The 18,177-nt window shown below is 45.1% G+C and overlaps 1 protein-coding gene across 8 annotated transcripts in view; it reads right to left on the bottom strand.

The window, feature by feature from the left end:
* Positions 1-18,177, bottom strand: part of RALGPS1 (Ral GEF with PH domain and SH3 binding motif 1) — a 284,151-nt gene that overhangs the window by 151,881 nt on the left and 114,093 nt on the right. For all 8 annotated transcript variants that reach the window (XM_079926919.1, XM_079926916.1, XM_079926918.1 and 5 more), the window contains one exon: positions 17,218-17,310. In XM_079926919.1, coding sequence (XP_079783045.1) covers positions 17,218-17,310 — 93 coding nt within the window. The remainder of the gene's footprint in view (positions 1-17,217; positions 17,311-18,177) is intronic.

Here is an 18,177-nt window from a genome sequence, read left to right as displayed (position 1 = left end):
AAAAAAAGATTATGTCAGCCTTCTTTACCTGACCATAAAAGTGTAGTAATCTCAGTTCTCTTGGAATACAGTTGTAATATCTTACTGGTTCTCATACTAATCAATGAGTTAAATAAAATATTTGACAAGTATTCATTTATACTTGTATGAGTCATGATTTTATCTTTTAAAAAATTATTAACAGTTTATATGCACATACACATATACACATACATACATTCGCATGCATACATACATACACAATGCATAATCGTGTAGGACAATTTTAATCATGTATTTCCAATAATTTTGCTAATTAAAAAAAAAAAATCTGCTCATGGCAACCCCAGGAGACATTCCCACAAAGCCCCAAGAGCAGGGCCAGGAGGATGTGATTGGTCCTTGAACAGAAGTTTGCCAAGGGCCCATCCTGGGTCCAGAGTTGGTCTGTGTGGGTGAGGAGCCAGGTACCCAATGTACACCCCAATTTGTTCAACCTGGTTGAGCCATGGGAAAGGCTGGCTAAGGCAAGGAAGGGTCAGAAACACTATGAGAGTGCTCTGGAAGGAGAGAACAAACTCCATTATGGGAAGGAGGAACCAGGAAGAGGTGGTCATAGAAACGAGTCTTGAAGGCTTTCAACCAGCAGAAATGGGGCTGGAGAGGCTCCAGAAGCAAAAGAATGCACGAGCAGTGGCCTGGAGGTAGGAACACACAGGGATGCTTAAGGGAGCAGCAGTTTGGCAGAAATGCAGGCAAGTGTTGCCTTGTACAAGGCTGGAAGGTGAGAGAGAGATAGAAACTTCCCATTTGGCAGTTGTTTTTTTTTTAATAGATGTTTATTGGAGTATACTTGCTTCACAATACGGTGCTAGTTTCTGTTGCACAACAAAACAAATCAGCCATATGCATACACATGTCCCCATATCCCCTCCCTCTTGAGCCTCCCTCCCATCCTCCCTATCCCACCCCTCTAGGTCATCGCAAAGCACCCAGCTGATCTCCCTGTGCTATGCTGCTGCTTCCCACCAGCCAACTATTATACATTGGGGTGATGCTACTCTCACTTCGCCCCAGCTTCTGCCCCCCACCCCATGTCCTCAAGTCCATTTTCTATGTCTACCTCTTTATTCCTGCCCTGCAACTAGGTTCATCAGTATCTTTTTTTTTTTTTTTAGATTCCATATATATGCGTTCGCATACAGTATTTGTTTTTCTCTTTCTGACTTAACTTCACTCTGTATGACAGACTCTAGGTCCATCCACCTCACTACAGATAACTCAATTTTGTTTCTTTTTATGGCTGAGTAATATTCCATTGTATATATGTGCCACATCTTCTTTATCCATTCATCTGTCAATGGACACTTAGGTTGCTTCCATGTCCTGGCTATTGTAAACAGTGCTGCAATGAACACTGGGGTGCATGTGTCTTTTTGATTTATGGTTTTCTCAGGGTATATGCCCAGTAGTGGGATTGCTGGGTCATACGGTAGTTCTATTTTTAGATTTTTAAGGAGACTCCATACTGTTTTCCATAGTGGTTGTATCAATTTACATTCCCACAACAGTGCAGGAGGGTTCCCTTTCACCACACCCTTTCCAGCATTTATTGTTTCTAGATTTTTTGATAATGGCCATTCTAACTGGCGTGAGGTGATACCTCATTGTAGTTTTGACTTGCATTTCTCTAACAATTAGTGATGTTGAGCATCTTTTCATGTGCCTCTTGGCCATCTGTATGTCTTCCTTGGTGAAATGTCTATTTAGGTCTTCTGCCCATTTTTTAACTGGATTGTTTGGTTTTTTTGATATTGAGCTCCATGAGCTGTTTGTATATTTTGGAGATTAATCCTTTGTCTGTTGTTTCATTGGCAAATATTTTCTCCCATTCTGAGGGCTGTCTTTTTGTCTTGTTTATGGTTTCCTTTGCTGTGAAAAAACTTTTAAGTTTTATTAAGTCCCATTTGTTTATTAAGTCCCATTTGTTTATTTTTGTTTTTATTTCCGTTACTCTAGGAGGTGGATCAAAAAAGATCTTGCTGTGGTTTATGTCAAAGAGTGTTTTCCCTATGTTTTCCTCTAAGAGTTTTATAGTGCCTCGTGTTACATTTAAGTCTTTAATCCATTTGGAGTTTATTTTTGTGTATGGTGTTAGGGAGTGTTCTAATTTCATTCTTTTACACGTAGCTGTCCAGTTTCCCCAGCACCACTTATTGAAGAGGCTATCTTTTCTCCATTGTATGTCTTTGCCTCCTCTGTCATAAATTAGGTGCCCATATGTGTGTGGGTTTATCTCTGGGCATTCTACCTTGTACCATTGATCTATATTTCTGTTTTTGTTCCAGTACCATACTGTCTTGATTACTGTAGCTTTGTGGTACAGTTTGAAGTCAGGGAGCCTGATTCCTCCAGGTCTGTTTTTCTTTCTCAGGATTGCTTTGGCTATTCGGGGTCTTTTGTGTTTCCATATAAATTGTAAAATTTTTTGTTCTAATTCTGTGAAGAATGCCATTGGTACTTTGATAGGGATTGCACTGAATCTGTAGATTGCTTTGGGTAGTATAGTCATTTTCACAATATTGATTCTTCCAATCCAAGAACATGGTATATTTCTCCATCTGTTTATGTCATCTTTGATTTCTTTCATCAGTGTCTTATAGTTTTCTGAGTACAAGTCTTTCACCTCCTTAGGCAGGTTTATTCCTAGGTATTTTATTCTTTTTGTTGCAGTGGTAAATGGGAGTGTTTCCTTAATTTCTCTTTCTGATTTTTTGCTGTTGGTGTATAGGGATGCCAGAGATTTCTGTGCATTAATTTTGTATCCTGCAACCTTACCAAATTCATTGATTAGTTCTAGCAGTTTTCTGGTGGCATCTTTAGGATTTTCTATGTATAGTATCATGTCAACAGCAACAAGTTTTACTTTTTCTTTTTCAATTTGTATTCCTTTTATTTCTTTTTTTTTCTCTGATTGCTGTGGCTAGGACTTCCAAAACTATGTTGAATAAGAGTGGCGAGAGTGGACATCCTTGTCTTGTTCCTGATCTTAGTGGAAATGCTTTCAGTTTTTCACCATTGAGTACAATGATTGCTGTGGGTCTGTCATATATGGCATTTGTTATGTTCAGGTAGGTTCCCTCTATGACCATTTTCTGGAGAGTTTTTATCATAAACGGGTTTTGAATTTTGTCAAAAGCTTTTTCTGCATCTATTGAGATGATCACATGGTATTTATTCCTTAATTTATTAATGTGGTGTATCACATTGATTGATTTGCATATATTGAAGAATTCTTGCATCCCTGGGATAAATCCCACTTAATCATGGTGTATGATCCTTTTAATGTGCTGTTGGATCCTGTTTGCTAGTATGTTGTTCAGGATTTTTGCATCTATGTTTTTCAGGGATATTGGTCTATAATTTTCTTTTCTTGTGATATCTTTTTCTAGTTTGGGTATCAGGGCGATGATGGCTTTGTAGAATGAATTTGGGAGTGTTTCTCCCTCTGCAATTTTTTGGAAGAATTTGAGAAGGATGGGTGCTAGCTCTTCTCTAAATGTTTGATAGAATTCGCCTGTGAAGCCATCTGGTCCTGGACTTTCGTTTGCTGGAAGATTTTTAATTATGGTTTCAATTTCATTACTTGTGACAGGTCTGTTTATATTTTCTAATTCTTCCCGGTTCAGTCTTGGAAAATTGTACCTTTCCAAGAATTTGTCCATTTCTTTGTGGTTCTCCATGCTATTGGCATATAGTTGTTTGTAGTAGTCTCTTATAATCCTTTGTATTTCCGCAGTGTCAGTTGTGATTTCTCCTTTTTCATTCCTAATTTTATTGATTTGCGTCTTCTCTCTTTTTTTCTTGATGAGTCTGGCTAAGGATTTATCAATTTTGTTTATCTTCTCAAAGAACCAGCTTTTAGTTTTATTGATCTTTGCTATTGTTTTCTTCGTTTCTATTTCATTTATTTCTGCTCTGATCTTTATGATTTCTTTCCTTCTACTGACTTTGGGTTTTCTTTGTTCTTCTTTCTCTAGTTGTTTTAAGTGTAGATTTAGATTGTTTATTTGAGATTTTTCTTGTTTCTTGAGGTAGGCTTGTATTGCTATAAACTTCCCTCTTAGAACTGCTCTTGCTGCATCCCACAGGTTTTAGGTCATCGTGTTTTCATTGTCATTTGTTTCTATGTATTTTTAAATTTCTTCTTTGATTTCTTCAGTGATCTCTTGGTTATTTAGTAGTGCACTGTTTAGCCTCCATGTGTTTGTATTTTTTACGGTTTTTTTCCTGTAATTGATTTCCAGTCTCACAGCGTTGTGGTCAGAAAAGATGCTTGATATAATTTCAATTTTCTTAAATTTTCCGATGCGTGATTTGTGACCCAAGATGTGATCCTGGAGAATGTTCCATTTGCCCTTGAGAAGAAAGTGTATTCTGCCACTTTCGGGTGGAATGTTCTATAAATATCAATTAGATCTGTCTGGTCTATTGTGTCATTTAAAGCTTGTGTTTCCTTATTTATTTTCTGTTTGGATGATCTGTCCATTGGTGTAAGTGGGGTGTTAAAGTCCCCTACTATTATTGTGTTACTGTTGATTTCTCCTTTCATGGTTGTTAGCATTTGCCTTATGTATTGATTCCTATGCTGGGTGCATAAACATTTATAATTGTTATATCTTCTTCTTGGATTGATCCTTTGATCATTATGTAGTGTCCCTCCTTATCTCCTGTAACAGTCTTTATTTTAAAGTCTATTTTATCTGATAAAAGTATTGCTACTCTGGCTTTCTTTTGATTTCCATTTGCATGGAATATCTTTTTCTATCCCTTCACTTTCAGTCTGTATGTGTCCCTAGGTCTGAAGTGGGTCTCTTGTAGACAGCATATATATGGGTCTTTTTTTTTTTGTATCCATTCAGCCAGTCTGTGTCTTTTGGTTGGGGCATTTAATCCATTTACATTCAAGGTTATTATCGATATGTATGTTCCTATTACCATTTTCTTAATTGTTCTGGGTTTGTTTTTGTCGGTCTTTTCCTTCTCTTGTGTTTCCCACTTAGAGAAGTTCCTTTAGCATTTGCTGTAAACCTGGTTTGGTGGTGCTGAATTCTCTTAGCTTTTGCTTGTCTGAAAAGCTTTTGACTTCTCTATCAAATCTGAATGAGATCCTTGCTGGGTAGAGTAATCTTGGTTGTAGGTTCTTCTCTTTCATCACTTTAAGTATATCCTGCCACTCCCTTCTGGCCTGCAGAGTTTTCCCTGAAAAACCAGCTGATAACCTTATGGGGATTCCTTTGTATGTTATTTTTTGTTTTTCCCTTGCTCCTTTTAATATGTTTTCTTTGAATTTAATTTTTGTTAATTTGATTAATATGTGTCTTGGTGTGTTTTTCCTAGGGTTTACCCTGTATGGGACTCTCTGTGCTTCCTGGACTTGGGTGACTGTTTCCTTTCCCACGTTAGGGAAGTTTTCGACTATAATCTCTTCAAATATTTTCTCAGACCCTTTCTTTTTTCTCTTCTTTTTCTGGGACTCCTATAATTTGAATGTTGGTACATTTAGTGTTGTCCCAGTGGTCTCTGAGATTGTCTTCAATTCTTTTCATTCTTTTTTCTTTATTCTGCTCCTCGGCAGTTATTCCCACCATTTTGTCTTCCAGCTCACTTATTCGTTCTTCTGCCTCAGTTATTCTGTTATTGATTCCTTCTAGTGTATTTTTCATTTCAGTTATTGTGTTGTTCATCTCTGTTTGTTTGTTCTTTAGTTCTTCTCGATCTCTGTTAAACATTTCTTGTATTTTCTCAATCTGTGCCTCCATTCTATTTACAAGATTCTGGATCATTTTTACTATCATTACTCTGAACTCTTTTTCAGGTAGATTGCCTATCTCCTCTTCATTTATTTGGTCTTGTAGGTTTTTACCTTGCTCCTTCATCTGTGACATGTTTGTTTGCCATCTCTCTCTCTTTTTTTTTTAATGAGTGGGATTGTGTTCTTGTCTTACTGGTTGTTAGGCCTGAGGCTTCTAACACTGGGGTTTGTAGGCTACTGGATAGAGCTGGGTCTTGGTGCTGAGTTGAGGAACTCTGTGAGACCTCACTCCTATGAATATTCCCTGGGGTTTGAGGTTCTCTATTAGTCCAGTGGTTTGGACTCAGAGCTCCCACCGCAGGAGTTTTGGCCCAGCCCCAGGTTTGTGAATCAAGATCCCACAAGCCACCTGGGGTGGCAAAAATCACAGCAGTAACAAAGTAAAAAATAAAATTAGACTAGGAAACTAACATATATGTTAGGAAAAATAGAAAAATTAAAATATAGATGAATCAACAACCAGAAGGTACATCAGTACCACAATAGTAAAAAAGAGGAGGAGAGAAAAGAGAAAGAAAAAAAGGGGGGAGGCCTTGACTGTGGAGGGCGGGGCTTAAGCAAGGGTGAGGTTTGTGTGGTGGGCAGGGGCAATGCTCAGGACCCACAGGGCTGGAAAAGGCCCTGGGGGCTGTGGGGGTGGAGCTTAGGCTCAAGGAACAGAAGGAGCCCAGGCGTGCCCCCCACCCCTGGTCTCAGAGGGCAGGGGACCTCACCTGGGAGCCCAGCAGGCTTCCTGAGCTCGAGTGGGTGGGGCAAACGCCCTCCACTCCTCTCCCAGAGGGCCCCTCCTGCCTGCCTCTCCTGATCTCCCCAGCCTCAGGGGCGCCGATCCTATCTGGCCTCCACTTCTCCTGCCCCCTCAGTCCCCCTACATCCTACCAGTTCACTTTGGGCTTCCTCCCATCTCCTTGGGCGTCAGAGTCCCCCACCAGCGGCCGGCAGGTGCCCTAGTTGTGGGGAGATGCTAACTCCGTGTCTTCCCACATGGCCACCTTGGCCTGGCAAAGTATGTTTTTGACTTGGCCATTCTGGATACTGTGGACATGTGATGACCAATTTGACTGCTTATTCTACTTTTCCGAATATTTCAACTCAACTTGCCAACAGGGTGCCAATCACAAGCAGCTAAGCATGAACAGTGAATACAAATCAAAGGGGAAAGAATGAGTTGATTGTGGCTGTGTTTGAACAGGAAATTCCTCTGGCCAGCTCTTGCATCTCTGCCGCACGTGACTTGGGGTTCTGGGTGGCTATGTTGCTGGTGGCAGCAGATGCTCCACTGGCCACAGCTGAAAGGTTTATGGTTTGTTTTCTAGTGTCAGGAAGTAGGTGTGAAGTAGGTATGAAACCTTTTGATATTTGCTGCCATTGCCCAAATGCCTCTACTATGTCCTTTGTACTCTGCAAGAATCTCCCTACCCGAGGGATTTCATCAAGTGCCACATTCCCAAATGTAAGTTTTCCTCAAAAACACCCATCGAGACAAACCAAAAACCGTCTCTCTCATCCAAGCTCGGTATCTTCCCTAACTCTAAGGGATCGCTGAAATCCAGGGTTAAAAATTCAAATGACAGTTTAAAATAGACTGACAAAATATTCATTATTATAAAACTAGAGGCAGCGTAATGAATGCTAAAATGATGGATTAAAAAGAGCAGCAGCAAAATGGTTATATCATGCATCAAAAAGAATAAAATACCTGGGACTAATTCTACCTAAGGAGGAAAAAAACCTGTACTCTGAAAACTGTAAGACGCTGATGAAAGAAACTGAAGACAATACAAACAGATGGAAAGATATACCGCATTCTTGGATTGGAAGAATCAGTATTGTTAAAATGACCATACAACCCAAGGCAATCTACAGATTCAATGCAATCCCTATCAAATTGCCAATGGCATTTTTCACAGAATTAGAGCAAAAAAGTTTTTTAATTTGTATGGAAACACAAAAGACCCCAAATAGGCAAAACAATCTTGAGAAAGAAGAACAAAGTTGGAGGAATCACACTCCCTGACTGCAGACTATACTACAAAGCTACAGTAATCAAAAGAGTATGGTACTGTCACAAAACAGACATATAGAACAGGCTAGAAAGCCCAGAAATAAACCCACACATTTATGGGCAATTAATTAATCTATGACAAAGGAGGCAAGAATATACAATATAGAAAAGATAGTCTCTTCAATAAGTGGTACTGGGGGCTTCCCTGGTGGCGCACTGGTTGAGAGTCCGCCTGCCGATGCAGGGGACACGGGTTCGTGCCCCGGTCCGGGAAGATCCCACATGCCGTGGAGCAGCTGGGCCCGTGAGCCACGGCCACTGGGCCTGTGCATCCAGAGCCTGTGCTCCGCAACGGGAGAGGCCACAACAGTGAGAGGCCCGCGTACCGCCAAAAAAAAAAAAAATAAGTGGTACTGGGAAAACTGGACAGCTACATGTAAAAGAATGAAATTAGAACATTCTCTAACACCATATACAAAAATAAACTCAAAATGGATTAAAGACCTAAATATAAGACCAGATACTATAAAACTCCTAGAGGAAAACAGAGACAGAACACTCTTTGACATAAATCACCACAATATTTTTTTAGCTCCATCTCCTAGAGTAATGGAAATAAAAACAAAAATAAACAAATGGGACCAAATTAAACTTATAGCTTTTGCACAGCAAAGGAAACCATAAACAAAATAAAACTGACTGACAAGGGATTAATTTCCAAAATATACAAACAGCTCATACAGTTTAATATCAAAAACACAAACAACCCAATCAAAAAATAGGCAGAAGACCTAAATAGACATTTCTCCAAAGAAGACATACAGATGGCCAACGGGCACATGAAAAGATGCTCAATATCGCTAATTATTAGAGAAATGAAAACCAAAACTACAATGAGGTATCACCTCACACCAGTCAGAATGGCCATCATTAAAAAGTCTACAGGGCTTCCGTGGTGGCACAGTGGTTGAGAGTCCGCCTGCTGATGCAGGGGACACGGGTTAGTGTCCCGGTCCGGGAAGATCCCACATGCCGCGGAGCAGCTAGGCCTGTGAGCCATGGCCGCTGAGCCTGCGTGTCCAGAGCCTGTGCTCCACAACGGGAGAGGCCACAACAGTGAGAGGACCACGTACCACAAAAAAAAAAAAAAAAAAAAAAAAAGTCTACAAATAATAAATGCTGGAGAGGGTGTGGAAAAAAAGCAAAACCTCCTACACTGTTGGTGGGAATGTAAACTGGTGCAGCCACTTTGGAGAACAGTATGGAGCCTCTTTAAAAAACTAAAAATAGAGTTGCCATATGATCCAGCAATCCTACTCCTGGGCATATACCCAGACAAAACTCTAATTTGAAAAGATACATGCACCCACTCTGTTCATAGAAGCACTACTTACAATTGCCAAGACAGGGAAGCATCCTAAGTGTCCATCGACAGATGAATGGACAAAGAAGATGTGGTACATATATACAATGGAATACTACTCAGCCATAAAAAGAATGAAATAATGCCAGTTGCAGCAACATGGATGGACCTAGAGATTATCACACTAAGTAAGCCAGAAAGAGAAAGACAAATATATGATACCACTTATATGTGGAATCTAAAAAAATGATACAAATGAACTTATTTACAAAACAGAAACAGATTCACGGACATGGAGAACATACTCATGGTTACCAAAGGGGATAGGGTGGTGGGGTGGTGGCGGGGAGAAAAAAAGAAAAAGAAAAAAGTCTCATAGTGCAATTTCATGTTAACTTGTTCACTAATTATACAATAAAATTGCTGGAAGGACTTCCCTGGTGGCGCACTGGTTAAGAATCTGCCTGCCAATGCAGGGGACACAGGTTTGGGCCCTGGCCTGGGAAGATCCCACACGCCGCGGAGCAACTAAGCCCGTGTGCCACAACTACTGAGCCTGTGTGTCACAGCTACTGAAGCCAGTGCTCCACAACAAAAGAAGCCACCACAGTGAGAAGCCCGCACACCGCAACAAAGAGTAGACCCCATTTGCTACAACTAGAGAAAGACTGCGCACAGCAACGAAGACCCAATGCAGCCAAAAATTAATTAATTAATTTTTAAAAAATAAATAAAATTGCTGGAGTAATTTTTTTTTAAAGAAAAAAAAAAACAGTTACATCAGAGAGTCCTGTTCTGGAGGAGTGGTGAGTACAGACACACCCCCAGCCCAGCAAAGGGTGGGGGAGTGCTAAAAATTGTCCTTAATCAGGGAAGTGAAAACACCAGAGCTATGTCGTAGGGTGATCACTCCATGGGTGGTGTGAGGAAGACAGTAAGACCAGAAGCAAGGAAACCAGCTAGAAGATGATGATGTTACCAGGTCATAAATCAGAGGGCCTGGCTTACAGTGATGGCAGCCTCTGCCAGCCCATTTGAAAATAGTCAAGAAAAGTTGAAAATAATAATAATAATAACAACAACAACAGCGGCAGCAGCAGCAGCAGTCAATACTTATCTAACCCTTACTATGTGCCAGGCATGGTTCTAAACATTTTTTCATATATTTACTCATTTAATCCTTACCATAAGAGGCAGGTCCAAGGCTGAGCCTGGGAGTCCACACTCTTAATCTGCAAGGGACACTGCCCCTCATTTCTTGGCCTGTGGTCCCCATACCAATTCAGGTCGCGTGTACTGAGACCCAACAGCTACCTGAGGTACAGGCTGGGGCGACAGTTTCTCACAGGAACTTTTTCCCTTGGGGCTTCCCCAGGCTGAGCAGAGATTTTCTGACGAGGGACACTTGCTGGCTCTCTGATTCCTGTGAGTAGCTGAATTCCAGCCCCCCAAGTGCAGACATTGGAACCCCAGCCCCCCGCCAGCTGCACAGGTCTCCACACAGCGCCTTCTCTGAACTCTGCTCGCCGTGCTGACTCTGAGAGCATTCTTTATTTCTAGCACATGGTGACTTCCCTTTCTTGGCTTCTGGTTCGCTTTGCTTCTTGATTTTTAATTTGGTTTATCTGTGTTTGTGTGTTTGAAGCAGGCAGTTGGGAGGGAGGGGCTTTCCCCCTCATCACCCCGTCTACCATATTGCCTCAAAGTCCAAAAAGTCTGCTCAGAGAGTCTCCTGGCACTCACGATCACTTCCTGGAAGCAAACTTTGATTTCTGACACGCCAAGGGTGAGCTGTCAAAGGAACACAGGAGCAGAGGGCTCCGCGGAGCAGGCATAGGAACGTGGGCCTGGGGCTCCAGAGACAGCTGGGGCGAGAGCAAGGAGGCAGCCACCACCGGGGCACAGAGGACATGGATGAAGCTCTCCAAGCTGGGGAGAGCCCCATGGGACAGGAATCGGATTGGGGAAGGTGAGAGCTGGGTCAGAGCCTTGCAGCACACTTACAGCCAGTGGGTAAGAGGGACAAAAGCAGTCAGGGAGGAGCCAGCTGTCAGAACAGCGGGAAGGCAATAAGCCAAGCAAAGAGTTTTCAAGAAGGGGGTGACAAAAGTTGTGGCAAAGTCAAGGAACAGGAGGGTGCAAATATCCACAGAACTCATAATTCTGAGAAACAGTGCAGGCAGGGCTGCCAAGGAATGACTGGGGGATGAGTAATCAGAGGCTGCAAATGTCAGTTTCCTCTGCCTTCCCTCCCCCACCTCACCTCCCACCTGAGACAGGCAGCCCATGCCCGTCACCACTTTCTCAACAACATTAGAGGGGCCACTGGGGCCCACATCAGACACAGGGAAGGAGAGGCACTTCCCGCATGAAAGACTAAAATCCAAAATACGTGACGCCACACATCTGCCTTCCTGGGATATTTGCTCAACGACCCTGTGCCCCCAGATGCCTGAAGTGAGAGCCCTGCTCCCAGGAGGGTTCCCCTTCCAGGCCACCACCCTGCACACCAGGCCGCCTGACCCACCGGCTGTGACTTCCTCCCTACCAAGCTCTTCAGTTTTCACTTTGCTGCTGCAGATGAGTCAAACTCTCTGGATGAATTCAGTAGGAAAGAGCAAATCATGATAGGAATGTGCACAGAGCAAGCAGAGTGTGTGTGTGTGTGTGTGTGTGTGTGTGTGAGTGTGTGTGTGTGTGAGTGTGTGTGTGTGTGTGCGCGCGTGTGTGTATGTGTGTACACATGATGTATAGCATACAACTGTAATTAATGAGTGAATCGCCCATAGTCAGGCATTCCATACCCCCCAGGTCACTCCTCTATAAGTCAGGCTCCTCTTGGGACCACCCTGATCAGAGAAAAGTTTTCACCCTCTTGCCAGCTGCTCAGGCCCCAAACCTAGGGATCGTCCTCCAGTCTCTTCCTTTCTTCATCTCCGACATCCTATCCAGCATAAATCCTGCCACCTCTGTCTTCAGAATGCCTCCCCTTTCAGCCTCCTTCTCTCCATGTCCACTGCCACCTCCCCGATGCTAGCCAGCATCACCTCACTCCTGGATTCTGCCCTAACCCTCTAACCTGGCCTCATTTCCACTCCGGCCCCCCTGCAATCCCAATCTGCTATTCACATAGTAGCAACACTAATTAAGAAAACAAAAGCAACTCTAAAGCAGATCATGTCTGTCTCCTGTTTAAAACCCTTCACTGCCCTCAGAATAGAACCTAACTCCTCTCTGGGCTGAGCCCTTCCCAGACGGCCCCGCCACCCGTCCACAGCACCCTCACAATCTCCCCCAGGCCTGCTGCGCTCCAGCCACACTGGCCTTGGAGTTTCTTCCACCGTGGCCTCTGCACTGGCTGTGCCCTCATCTTGGCCTGGCCGGCTCCCTCTTGTCACTCAGGTCTCAGACAGGCCTTCCCTGAACACCCAGTCAGTCCCTATCGCATCCTCCTCTTTTGGTCTCCGGCATCACTTTTATTCCTATCTGACAGCCCTTGGTTCGTGACTTCATGCATTCAACAAACATTTATTGACCACTTCTTGCACCATCCAGACTAGGCACATGTTTATTCTCCCACAAAAACGTGTCTGTCTCCCCTGGATAACATAAAAGCCCATGAAGACAAGGGCCTTGACCATAGCCTCGGGGTCTGGCATGGAGCAGGCGAGGAGGTGTTCAATAAATATTTGATTTGCAGAATGAATAAGAGCCACACAGTATCTGTGCTCAGGAAATCAGAATTGGCCGATAGGACTTCTTGCCTAGGTCTCATGGCTTTGAGGCAGCCAATATTCCAAAGCGGGCCCAGTGTTGGGATAAATCAGACCCTATCTGCATTTTTCCAGGCCAGCAGAAGGGGACTCCCTCCCTGTTTGTGCATCTAGCCAGCATTTATTATGGGCCTACTATGGGCGAGCCTATGTGCGAGGTCAGCCTCTGCCCTGGCCCAGCTCACCCAGCTGCTGGGACTCAGCAGCCAGCCATGGACAGGCCGACAGGCTGCCCTGCCTACCAGCTAATGACCAGCTGGCCCTCACTGAAGGCCATCCATAGTGAAACCACGCAGCAGGTCTCTCCCCACACCTGTGACCCCCTTCCATCCAGGTTTCCCAGATATCCAGGGTTTCAATGCAACCCCAGTGACTGCAATCAGGGAGCTGGTCATACACTGTCCCCAGGGGCCTGTGTGCCAGCCTCACTTCTCCAGCCCCACTTCCCAAGCAGTGTGTGTGCCTGCTTTTCCCTGCCCTGTGCCCAGCCTGATTCCAACATCAGGTTCCATCATAGACAAGTCATCAAGCAAATGGCCAAGAACATGGACTACGTGTCCATCAAGGCAAAGCTACATCACATCGGCTCTGGCACTCATCAGCTCCATGATCTGAGACAGGTCACTACAACTCCTGGAACCTCAGTTTCCTTCTCTGCAAAACGAAGACTATTAAAGTTCTGACCTTTGGGGCTGCTACGGCTGGTGGACCTGCTCCTCCCTGCTCTGCAGGGTCAGGAGATTTCACCAGTCCCAGATCAAGGGACAAGTCGGGGGAGGGGAAGCAGCAAGTTTTTGGCAGCGTTTCAGTGGCTAATCTCATTACTGGGAAAAGAAGTAGCAAAAGGCCACAATTCGGCACAACAAACATATACAATTCAAACGACCAGTGTAAACTCAGTCGTTTGGGATATGGAGAAAAAATCAGACTGCACCAAGAAGGAAGGTGATCAAAGAGGGAGGCAGACCTGTAAACAAAACTGCAGAGTAGATGCCCTCTGTGCTCTGTCACAACAGGTGTAGAGAGAGTGTCAGGAATATAGTGGCATCGTCGATTCTGCTGGGCTGGGGGGATTTGGATGAAGGAGAAAGATGGCGAGTTTGGCCCCCACCATTTCCCAACTGCTCTGCACCAATCACTGTCCTTGGACTAACAGGACAGGTGGGCGAAAGGGGAGAGTCTGGTCTGAAACAGGCTGAATGGTGGGTTTACCCAGAACAAACAGCTCCCCACACACGACCTCGGAGATGTCATGCTGAATCCACACGGTGTGTATCACCTCCTCTCTCCCTGACACAGCCTTTGGCAGTTGCCATTCTTATCTCCCAGGATGCTGCATCTCCCCATCTTTTGCCTTGCTAAGTGGCCCTCTGTAACCAAGGAAATAGTCCTGGCTCTCAGCCCTTAGGAGGCAATGGGAGATTTCTCACAAAAAGAACAGTTGTTGTTTCCCTGGGTCCCCCGTCCTTTGGTGACGTGTAACCGCAGCTTCCTGTCCTCTCCCTGGCTCCCACCAGCTAGATGCCAAGGTCAGCGGCCAATCCCAGGGGACCAGCGGAGCAGCGGAAGCCATGGACTAACCAAGGAGTAAGTGGCCAAAAGGCAGCCTTCAAGGCCTGGCTGCAGCTCTCTGGCTCTCTGGCTGTGTGTCCCCTCCCTGGGGCCCTCCTCTGACTTCCCTTCCCCAGATCAAGGGACAAGCAGGGAGAGGGAAAACAGTTCTTTTCTGGCAACATTTCTGTGGCTAAGCTCACTACCAGAAATTAATGGCAAAAGAAGGGTGCGCTTCAGAGGCCAGCAGCCAGGCCAGCAGCAGCCACAGCCAGAACAGAGGCTCAACGGCCTGGGCAGCACCCAGAGTCTGCTGATGTCACCCTTAAAGTTCCTGTTAGAGCACTGTGTATAGAGGAGACAAAACAATAAACGGGCCCGCTCTCTTGTTTTGACTGACAAGGCATCACTGGAACTGTCCTTGTTGAGCTCCATGGGGTGTGGTGGGTAAGCGCAGGGACTCCGGAGCCAGACTGCTCCGGTTTGATTCCCGCTCTGCCTCTTAGCTGGGGAACCCTGCATAAGTCATCCCACCTCTCTGTGCCTCCTCTTGACGGTGGGTAGCTGTCAAGAGGAAATGAGGGGACTTCCCGGGTGGCGCAGTGGTTCAGACTTTGCGCTCCCAATGCAGGGGGCTCAGATGTGATCCCTGCTCAGGGAACTAGATCCCACAGGCATGCTGCAACTAAGAGTTCATGTGCCACAACTAAGGAGCTGGCGAGCTGCAACTAAGGAGCCCGCCCCCGCGACTAAGACCTGGCACAACCAAATAAATAAGTAAATAAATAAATAAATTTATTTTTTTTAAAAAAAGAGGAAATGAGTTAATACAGGGAAAGCTTTTAGAGCAGCGCCTGGCAAATCTGTAAGGAAGAACAGCTGACCCACGTAGCCTGGAAGGGAGTTAGGTGAGGAAGCTCATGCTTTCAAACGGGTCCTGGGTGGATATTTCATTCCAGGCTCTCTGAGGAGCTGTGGGAGATTTATCTTCATTGCAGCAAAGACCCACCAATGGCAGTGATGATCCGGCCACCCTGGCACAGGACTCTGCCGAGCCACAAGGAGCAGTCCTGGATGGTGTTCTGGCCCAATGCTGCCCCACCATCCTGGGCAAGGCACAGCATCCTGAGGAGAACGCTGGCCAAAGCTCCGTGGATGGGCCCTGCCCATCCCTGAGTGGGTGGCATCTCTGTGCAGGCGCCTCATGCTGACTCCCTGCTGCCCTCACTGACTGTGCCACTTATGGGGTCACCGAGAGTCCCTGTGTTACTGACAGTAAGGTCTGTGTACCGTGAGATTCATCATTCCTTCTTCTGGGCCCACACAGAGCTCCCAGCAGTCCAAGAAACAATAGCAGCACCTAAATGATGGAAAATTCATTTGAAAAAGAATCTCCAAGCAACTTTTGAAAAAAGCGTCATGGCTCAGATGGACTCAGGGAATCACAGGGCTGGCAGCAACCACAGAGACCAGTGGCTTCCAAACTTGCTTTGACCTCCAAAGCCACTGCTCAACTGAAGTTCACCCAGAAGCTCAGGACATAAAACTGATGCAAACAGAGCTGCTCTGGCAGAAACCGTGCTCTGGAGGTCTGCTTGGTGCCCTCCGTCCTCTCCCCCAGCCCCTGCTGGCCCCAAGTCAGTTCCAAAGAACCCCTGGGCTCCACAAAGCACTAACGGAGAACCACAGATCCAGGCCAACCTCCCTAAGTAGATAAGAGGAGACGAGTCCCACAGAATCACTCTGCACAGACGGTGCCTGAATGCAGACCCAGTCTTTTGACTCCAGGCTAAAACCTCTCACTCCACTTTGCTAAGGCTTGATCTATGGAAAATTGCAATTTAAAGAAACAAGGCTCACTTCTGACAACCTACAACATAATCCCTAAGTATTTTAAAGGCCCCTGAACTAGCCAAGTCTGAAACAGAGCCCAGCCCCGCAGACTGGCAGAAAGAAGTTCGGAAGTGAGTTAGTTGCAGAAGCACAGCTGACAACTCCATACAGTTTCCTTCAGTTCTGTGGGACATAAACAGGTCTTGAAAGGCTTGGGCTGTGTGGCTGTGAGAGACCCCAGACCAGGCGGGCCAGGAGGTGAATGCTAATGAGTGATGGAAATAGCAATGACTTCCCCCGTCAGGCGCGGTGCCAAGCTAAGGAGGATAAAGAGGTCTGAGATATTTTTAAAGTATTTTTACAGCAGAAAACTTTCCTACAGACTCAATTATATAACTGTCAGACTCCACCTCTGGGCTGAAATTATCCATGGCCTTCAGGAAAAAAAAATTATTTTTCCCTACATGAGGGTCACAGGTTCCTCCAAAGAAACTCTTAGCTGCACAGCCAGCAGCCCAGCGCAACTGCAAGGCTTCCCAGGGGCAGTTTGAAGCGGAGGGCAGAAGTCATGCCACTGACCCCGCCATCATACATGATGTTGTCAGGTCCAGAAGGGTCCCCGGCCACGCTGGCTTCCTCACAGGTTCCCTGTCCCAAAACGAGGCTGAGGTCACTGAAGGAGAGAGAGTGGCCAGGGGACACTTCATTAACCCACAGTCATCCTCCGTCGTTGGCAAAGGGCAGACTGAGAAAGGCTTCTGGGGCTTAAGGCATGGAGAACTTCACCAAAGAAAGGATGGCCCAAACCAAAGGAACAGACTTAGGAAGATTAACTTACAGCCCAGGTTTTTGTCAGCCTGAAGATGGGTGCACTTTGTAATGCTGACACCACAGACATGAGAGAATGAAGGTTGTTGAGTTCTAGAAGTTTCTGAAAAGAAAAAAAGATATGGAATAGATTATTTTGCTGCTATAAACAACAGAACAAAAACATGTTCAAGTGTTACCAAATACTGTCATATTTATGAAATTCAATCACACTTAAAAATATCTCATGTAGAAAATACAGTTCTAGAAAGTTCACAGAAACCATATGCTCTTTTTCTTTCAGATTGTCAAAAGGTGAGTCTGCATCTAAAACATTTGCAAAATGCCATAAGCTGACTAGTCTGGCTGCTGGACAGAAACATGGCTCGGGATGAGGTTTGATAATGTCCTTTCTGTTCTTTTTTTAGATGAATCTGAACTGTCCCAGCAGGCCTTTGTAAACTGAAACCTCCGCTGTGCCAACAACATCAACATGGGTCTACTGAGATTACCTTCACACCCGGAAGCAGGAGGCTGGGGAAAGATGTTATCAATCTGCACGATCTCCTCAGCTGGGAGCACGGAGCTCCAGCTTCCCAGCCACTTGACCATGCTTCTCTGAACCAGGCCCCGAATTAGTGAGAACATTTGGATTTAATTCCATCTCAGACAAGTTCCTTACCACAGAGGGCAACAGAAGGAGACACAGGTGAGGGTGAGCGCAGAAAAATGTAATTGCTCTGCTCTTGGTTTTATGCTGAGGGAAACCTGCCAACAGGACCCGGGTCCCACTTCTCACTCCCAGGAGTCGGTGAAAGTTGTGTAGCCGGCAGGCTCCACGGAACCAAGAGGCCTGGTTCTAACCCGGGTTCCCACTACTGGTGTGTTCTGTGGCAAGTTACCTAAGCCTTCTGAGCCTCGACATCTTCATATTTAAAATGAGGAAGGTAATCACAGCACCTCTGCTGCGTGGGATGGTGCACATAAACTG

Source organism: Stenella coeruleoalba (genome assembly GCF_951394435.1).
Source record: "Stenella coeruleoalba genome assembly, chromosome: 7".
In the NCBI taxonomy this organism is placed as follows: Eukaryota; Metazoa; Chordata; class Mammalia; order Artiodactyla; family Delphinidae; genus Stenella; species Stenella coeruleoalba.
This window is presented reverse-complemented; position numbering and strand designations above follow the sequence as displayed.